The sequence below is a fragment of the Wolffia australiana genome, chromosome 9 (assembly GCF_029677425.1).
Source record: "Wolffia australiana isolate 7733 chromosome 9, ASM2967742v1".
Classification (NCBI taxonomy): Eukaryota; Viridiplantae; Streptophyta; class Magnoliopsida; order Alismatales; family Araceae; genus Wolffia; species Wolffia australiana.
In genome coordinates, this window is record NC_135843.1 from 2,092,383 (window position 1) to 2,100,269 (window position 7,887).

A 7,887-nucleotide genomic window follows, 5' to 3' on the forward strand; every position below is an offset into this window, starting at 1 on the left:
AGAGAGAGGAGGAGACAGGGAGAGAGAGAGAGAGAGAGAAAGAGAGGGAGGGAGAGGGGGAGAGGGAAGGGAGAGTAGGGAGAGGGAGAGAATAGAGAGAGAGGGAGGGGGAGAGGGAAGGAAGAGAGACGGAGAGGGAGAGTAGAGACAGAGGGAGATAGTAGAGAGAGAGGGAGAGAGTAGAGAGAGGGGAGAGAGAAAGAGGGGGAGAGAGAGAGAGAGAGAGGGAGAGGGAGAGAGGGAGAGAGAGCGAGAGAGGGAGCATGATGTAAGATTTGGATCTTGCTTCAAGAGACTCAAGAAGAAGAAGAAGAAGAAGAATAGAATAGAGAAGGGAAGAGAGAGAAGGGAACACGGAGACAAGATTTAAGATTGTTGTATTCCCACGAAGTTGAAAGTTTAACAAGGTTGGTATTTTATACTATAAAGTAGTAACATACATAGTCCGTTATAATCATAGCCATTATAATTGTTTGTAACGGCTACGCTGGATTTAATATTAGCCATCTATTCCTGTCTGTTATTTAAGTGTTCTGTTATAATCGTAGCCATTATATTTTTTTATAACTGGCACTCTTGATCTAATATCGACCGTTCATTCCTATCTATGTTTAACTCTATCTATGTTGAATCCTCTCTATCTTTGAACTTATATGAACTCCTAACAATCTAATCTCTAACGGGTATAATTATAAAAGCCCATTTATTACTAATCTAATATTGTTAAAGGTCCCTATTCAGCCGCTTCCATCTCGCAAGTCTTCGACTCCCTTTACGTGAGAGAGAGGAGAGAGAGAGAGAGAGAGAGAGAGAGAGAGGGAGAGAGAAGGGGGGGAGAAAGAAAGAGAGAGAGAGAGAGAGAGAGAGAGAGAGAGAGAGAAGGGGGGGAGAAAGAAAGAGAGAGAGAGAGAGAGAGAGAGAGAGAGAGAGAGAGGGAGGGAGAGAGAGGGGAGAGAGAGAGGGAGAGAGAGAGAGAGAGAGAGAGAGAGAGAGAGAGAGAGAGAGAGAGATCCTTCAATACCCCTGGTCGTCTGTCGGGTCGACCATTCAACCCATTCCTCGGCTATCACTTTCTCACTTTCTACTTCTCACTGTAGCGTACTCTGACGTGCGTAGCGCATTGTACCAGTTTAAGTAGATTAACACATTAAATAAACAAGTGTCTAAATTCAACGGACTTACTTTTTACTTCGTTTGATCTTCACCAATATTATAGTTTCTACTCGGTCTTCGCTTGCTCTTCCCCACTTCCAATTCCGGCGATGGGATCTGGGCGTCGGATCTTCTTCAACGCTCTTCTCTCCTTCATCTTTCTCTTCTCGGCAAGATTTTCTCTTCTTGCTGAGTCGAAGATTCAGCGGAAATCTCGGTACATTTCTTTCTGATTGCTCTTTCGATCTTCGGATCCGAGTTGGGCTTCTTTCTCGCTGTTTTTCATGGGCTTTTCTTTTCATGATTGGAGTCGAAATAACTTTTTTTTAGGGGGATTCACCTCAAGCAAGTCACCCAGCTCTCTTTGCATCCTAGGTGAGTGCTCTTCCATTTCTACTTCTATCACCCGTGCTGAAAATCTTGCTGGGTTTCGGTAATTTAGATAAATCTTTAATGTCTAAAGACTATAATAACTCTTTAGTAACGAATGCAAGGGATTATATCTTTCTTCTGCAGAGTTTTTCTGTATGAAGGGTTTCTTTCTCACTGTTTCATGGGTTTTTCTTTCAATCATCGAAGTCAAAATCCTTTTTTTTTCTAGGGAGATTGACCTTAGGCGAGTCACCCAGCTCTCGTGGCATCCCAGGTGAGTGTCCTTCCACTTCTAGTTCTTTCACAAATGGAAGAATCCTGCCTGGTTTCTAATTAGATGAGCGCAAGTGGAAGTTGTTAAATCTTTTAAGCCTATGGAATATAAGAACTGACACTATTGGGAGAAGATTAGTTTCAGGAACTTTCAGGAACTTTCAGCTGTGCTTGATACCCATGATTATGTCTTTCTGTGTCATTTTTCCTCGGGTTTGGTTTGTTTTTTCTACAGGGCGTTTCTTTATGATGGGTTTCTTTCTTCTGCTGAATGCGACCATATCATCCAATTGGTGAGAGAGAAAGATACCGATTTGTCCACATGTTCTTACTTAATCGTCTGAATTTCTGAATTTGAGTGAATAGTAGCCTGGTCTGAGATCATCTTCTTCGATTGGAGCAGGCGAAGGATAAGCTGGAGAAGTCTATGGTGGCTGACAATGACTCAGGAGAGGGCGTTATGAGTGAAGTCAGGACCAGCTCCGGCATGTTCTTGAGCAAACACCAGGTATCCGACATGCTCATATCCCGATATTTGAATAATGATATTTATTTGTAAATGGAATCAGTAATATCATGACACAACAAGATCTGAAAGGGTTATCAATCGAAATAACGGAATGCACCCGCACCTTCTAGGTGGAGATTCGTCGCAATGCTAGATCGAGCTGCAGAGTGATCCTGTAAAGCGGCCTCTAGTGATGATCTCGGAATCTTGAGCTCTTTTATCCCTCTTGTTACCTGGATGAATGCAGCCTCCTACCTTGAGGGAAATTCCCCCCAACTGATTCTCGAAATCCCCTTCCAAAAACTGATCATAATACTTTCCCCTCCCTCTCCTTTTATCCTTATGCACCGGCCATTATCCTCTAATGGGCTTTCCCTTCATTTTCCTTCTTAACAGGTCTGACTTAGCCCTTTCATTCCTAGGTCGTCATGTGCTGATTCGTGTGACGATCTTTTGTGCCCTTTTATGTAGTCAACTTTGGGTCAGCCCTTGGTTGACCCGTGTTGTGACTGATGTTGACCACTGCCTCCTCATTTTGCATCTCACCTGGACGTCCCTTCCTCTGTCTCTTGTATATGAGGAAGAGGACCCTATCATATTATTTGGATCATGATTTCATTGTTGATAGAATTTGAGAATATTACACGGCCATCTGTGCAAGATGATACCGAAGTAATGAGACGAGGTGCAAAGTGCGCCGTTGAGTAGTAGTGCTCCAATGTATTGAGGCCAGCATCCCTGTGAACATGCCTACAGGTACCGCCGCTACATGGGTGCCCCCAGGCCTGGCGCTGTGTGGCCGTGGGTCATGGCCCTTGGCGCATCCGCCGGTCGGTCCTACCACACGCCATGACAGTCATCTGCCGCACCATGCCTTAGTCTCTTGGCAGCATACTTCCTGCCGGCAGCCTGCACCCACAGCCTGCACGGCGTGTAACGCCGCGGCCTGCGCGCAGCCTATTCAGCCGCGTGTGCACGTCATGCAGCACCAGTGCCTACACATCCTCGGCAACCTGTGTGCACAAGCCACGGGCGCTGCGCATGCAGCGTACCCTGATTCGCTGCACTTGTGCACTGGCGAGCACGAGTACCTTATGGGCCTTTGCTTTAAAGATCAGGGTCGGGCGTCACCACCCGTGATACGTGTGGTGTCCATGCCATGGACTTAGTTTCCAATCCCGAGACCAAGTATGCGGACATATCCTCGACAGTTAGCATGTAGTCCTCTGCGTCGGAATGCCACCTACTTTGGGCCCTTAAAAATAATCATAGATACATCACTGGCGGGTTTCTGAAGAAGTTCAAAGCTCCATTAAAAGTAGGGTGCGACTGAAAATATCTGTTATCAGATACTGTGATATATGTTATTTTTGGAAAGGGGTACACTACAGTAATTAATATTGATATTGGATAATGATGACAGATATCAAGAGCCTGGAATGGGCCCTAGGGAATGGCTTCATTAAGTTGATTATGATAATGATATTGATATCTATCCTGTAAATTTAGGTATATATTTAGCTTATTTTTCATAGAAGAATATCCGACATCAGGTATCCCTTAACTGATATTAGAACCTGAAAACAAGCCAAAATCCAAAACGTTCATAGATTATGTAAACAATAGTGGACATGGTAAATGATTATTTGCGTTGGCCTTATCTGTTATCTGATATCAGCTACAAGATACGGATAATGGTCTTGCCGACGCTGTCGGGATAGTGCACAATGCTCTCACTGTTGTCAAGATCCGTAACAAACTAGTATCTGAACGATGGCACTCTACATGGAAAGGCAAGGACACCTAAAGAAGAAAAGCAACCCGAATAATAAGCTTTGAATTCTCTACACTATCTCTACTTAAAGCTCATCTGGTACTATTTCTTTGCCACCCAAGGGTATCGTCGGTGCTGTAGACCATTATGGGCGTTTTGGTCATTTCCATCTTGTGCAATCCTTTTATAGAGGTTGTGAGCTCTTTGGGACAGTAGCAATGATTGAATAACTGAAGTTGGATCGTGGATCAACCCATCCTCATCCCCTGCACCCATGAATGTTCAGTGGACGGTTCCCCCATTCACTGTTCAGTAATTCCCTTCTCCCTTGAGATCGCCTCACGAGATGTTCTTCCTGTTAATCCCTGATGGTGTCATATATGCGTGTTTAAAATTTTCGATATTTCATTGTAAAGAAACTTGAAAATATTGTTTCATAGTTTTGTAATTCATTGTCAGAGATCTTAGTTCCTTTTTGTTTTGGTCATTTTATTTACCTCAATCTGTTCCTCACAGGACGCAGTGGTGGCAAGGATAGAGCGCAGGGTTGCATCCTGGACCTTTCTTCCTGAAGGTAAATGGATTCCTTGTTTTCCAACCGAGCAGATAATGAAACTGAATGTGAACTGAGAGTTATGGAATAGGTGCTGATGTATTTCTTGATTTTCAGAGAACGGGGAAGCTATGCAGATTCTACATTATGAGCTTGGGCAGAAGTATGAGCCTCATTATGATTACTTCCATGACAAGGTAAATCAGGAGATCGGCGGCCACAGGATTGCTACTGTCCTCATGTATCTTTCTGATGTTGTCAAGGGCGGTGAGACCGTCTTCCCTGATTATAAGGTATGTTTATGCCCATGTCTCTCTCTGTCTCTACTCCATTTTAGTAATGTTTCTCTGCCTCAATCTGGATCAGTATCCCTATCTCTGTATCTGCCTCTATCTGGATAAGTATCTCTATCTCTATGATTATTTATCTGTTTATTTATTTTGGTCTATATTTTTATCTGTCTATTCCTATCTGGCTCTTGTTGTATCTGTTTCTCTGTCCCTTGTGCTTCGTCCATGGGGATATTTGTCGTTCCATCTTTCTCTATCTCTATCTCTATTTTTTTCTCTATCTCTTTCTATGCCCTGATCTATATTTTTCTCTCTATTGTGTTCCCTAGTTCTTTCCATACCTTGATCTCTATCTTTCTGTCTATCGCTATATTGATTCATATCTTTATCTTGATTTCTTTCTCCATCTCTATCTTTATATCTAATTCTAATTCATTCTCTCAAACGATCTTTTTCTTTTTCTATGTCTCCATTGCCTCCAATATCTCTTCCGTTACATGTCTCTATCTCTGTTTTTGCGTCCATGTACATACTAGTGCCTATGTCTATGTCTATCTCTACTCTCTGTTCTTTCTATAAATCAATATATCCATAGGCACTTCTATCTGGTTAAGTATCTCTATCTCTATCACTTTCGTTATCTTCATCTTTTTGTTTATCAGGATCCGTATCTGCATCATTGATCTTTATTCCTTTTTAAAAAATCAATCTCTCGTTATGGATCTGTGTCCGTATCTTCATCTTTATTTCTATCTCTTTCCGATCCTATCTGTATCTGTCTATGTATCTCTCTCTACCTCATGCTCTTTCCCAACCCAGATCTCTGTATTTCTCTCTATCTCAATATTTTTCTTTATCTCTATCTTTATTTCTACTCCTACTTCACTCCATTTTATGATCTATTTCTTCTCAGTATCAGTTTCTTCTCGTAGATATCTCTCACATATCTGGCATACCATTCACCTCAATGTCTATGTCTATGTCCATGTCTATCTGAATTTATACTATCTCTACGTCTCTCTGGGTCGGGATCATTATCTCGATCTCTATATTTAACTCTTCGGGATCATTATCTCGATCTCTATATTTAACTCTATTTATCTCTTTATCTATCTGAATTTGTATGCGTCTCTTTTAGACTTTCTTTTTTTTCAACTTCTAGCTCTTCTCTTAAGCTATATCTTCTCTCTCTTTCTTTGCTTTAGCTGTTCTCTGCTAATCCACTTGAACTCCAGGGAACAAAGACCCAAGAGAAAGATGAGACCTGGTCTGATTGCGCCAAGAAGGGCTACGCAGGCAAGTCATTCACCTTGAGAGAGAAAGCCTGAATAGAAAGATGATAGAGAGATATATGCATAGATAGATAGATATGGGTTTTTAGAGAGTTATATCTGGAAAGATATGTACAATACAAAGATAGATACATAGATACATGTAGATAGAGAAATACTAACGAATGAATGGATTGCCTTAATGGACTTGGAAATAGAGAAAGTGAAGTGGGAGAGGGATCGATAGAGTACGTAGTTATGTATAATGTACAGAGATGAATAGGTAGAGAGAGAGAAAGAATGATGGATCGATGGATTACATAAGCTGTCAAAGAGAAAGAAGCATTTCTATCCAATTATGTAAAAGAGATTAGTTGATTGGTCCATCGATAGGGATAGGGAGATAGAAAAGAGTGAGATATGGATTATTTTATGTAGAGATTCATACAGTGTGATGTCGAGGTAGAGAAATATATAGGTGGATGGATGGATGGATGTATTGATGACTTGTATTAATGGATGGACAGATAGATGGATTGCATTAACTGTGATTGAGAAAGATGCATTTGTATACAAATATATGGATATTTTAATGGATTGATACATATATAGAGATGATCTTTTATAGAGATGCAAATAAAGCGATGTAATTTATAAAACGTGACATAAGTGGATGGATGAATACATTGAGCTTGATAAAAATAGAGAACAGAGATTGTAAATGATTGTTTTGATGAATGATGGGTCAGAGAGAGAGAGATCAAGTCCACAATATGAATCCTTATTTGCATGTGTTAATATTATTTATCGGTGGCAGTGAAGCCGAGAAAAGGAGACGCGCTGCTGTTCTTCAGCCTCTACCCAAATGCCACAATAGACAAATTCAGCCTCCACGGCAGCTGCCCCGTCATTGAGGGAGAGAAGTGGTCAGCAACCAAGTGGATCCATGTCAGATCTTTCGACCAAAAGCCTCTTATCATGTCAGATAGCTCTTGTATTGATGCCGACGAGTTCTGTGCCACGTGGGCTGCCACCGGTGAGTGCCACAAAAACCCTTCTTACATGGTTGGATCCAATGCCTATCCTGGCGCCTGCCGCAAGAGCTGCAACATCTGTTCATCCTAGTTGCCACGTCATCTGGTCATGTATAGGTCCTGGAACTGCTTCCTTATTTCCCATTTAAAAACCCCTCTTTTATGAGTTTGATACCTAAAGCTAATTTTAACTCATACTTTTTTTTGAGGTTGAAGCATAAGACTATGTAGCTAATATATCTGTTGCTTGAGAAAATTAGTGTTAGAAACTACTACCAGCATCAAAGCCCCCCAAAAAATGATATTACAATAGAATCCTTCTACTGTAGGGTGTTTCATGTTTTTTTTTGTTTTTCTGGGGTTTCAGTTGGTTGGAAACTACTCTTTATGAGCTAAGCCCACCCAAAGAAATTTCTATTGTTAACCGTAAGGAAAAGATTAAAGAATGAGATTGTATAATTGGTCTGACTATCATTTGGGAAAGTTAATTTTTGAAATTAAAAATCATCCAGGCACAAGAAAATTTTGGTAAAATAGAATCCTATACTGTCTGGGTTTTTGGTGTCGTTTAATTTTATGACATTTAAAATGGTCTTAAGTTATTATTTTTATGAATTTAATTAACAAAATGAATGTGAACTATTAACCAGTGAGTGTAAG

The 7,887-nt window shown here is 41.0% G+C and overlaps 1 protein-coding gene across 1 annotated transcript; it reads left to right on the top strand.

Moving 5' to 3' along the window:
* Positions 1 to 1,195: 1,195 nt before the first annotated feature.
* On the top strand, positions 1,196 to 7,464 carry LOC144707655 (putative prolyl 4-hydroxylase 6). The gene is made up of 9 exons (XM_078580879.1): positions 1,196 to 1,369; positions 1,483 to 1,527; positions 1,754 to 1,798; positions 2,033 to 2,090; positions 2,201 to 2,305; positions 4,596 to 4,653; positions 4,750 to 4,925; positions 6,158 to 6,218; positions 7,011 to 7,464. The coding sequence occupies exons 1-9, from the start codon at positions 1,263 to 1,265 to the stop codon at positions 7,316 to 7,318; spliced, it is 963 nt and encodes a 320-aa protein (XP_078437005.1). The 5' UTR covers positions 1,196 to 1,262; the 3' UTR covers positions 7,319 to 7,464.
* Positions 7,465 to 7,887: the final 423 nt, after the last annotated feature.

Coding starts and splice junctions, on each gene's coding strand:
- LOC144707655 (XM_078580879.1), top strand. CDS start 1,263: ATGGGATCTGGGCGTCGGATCTTCTTCAACGCTCTTCTCTCCTTCATC. Junction 2,091..2,200: donor GCGACCATATCATCCAATTG/GTGAGAGAGAAA, acceptor CGATTGGAGCAG/GCGAAGGATAAGCTGGAGAA. Junction 4,654..4,749: donor CTGGACCTTTCTTCCTGAAG/GTAAATGGATTC, acceptor CTTGATTTTCAG/AGAACGGGGAAGCTATGCAG.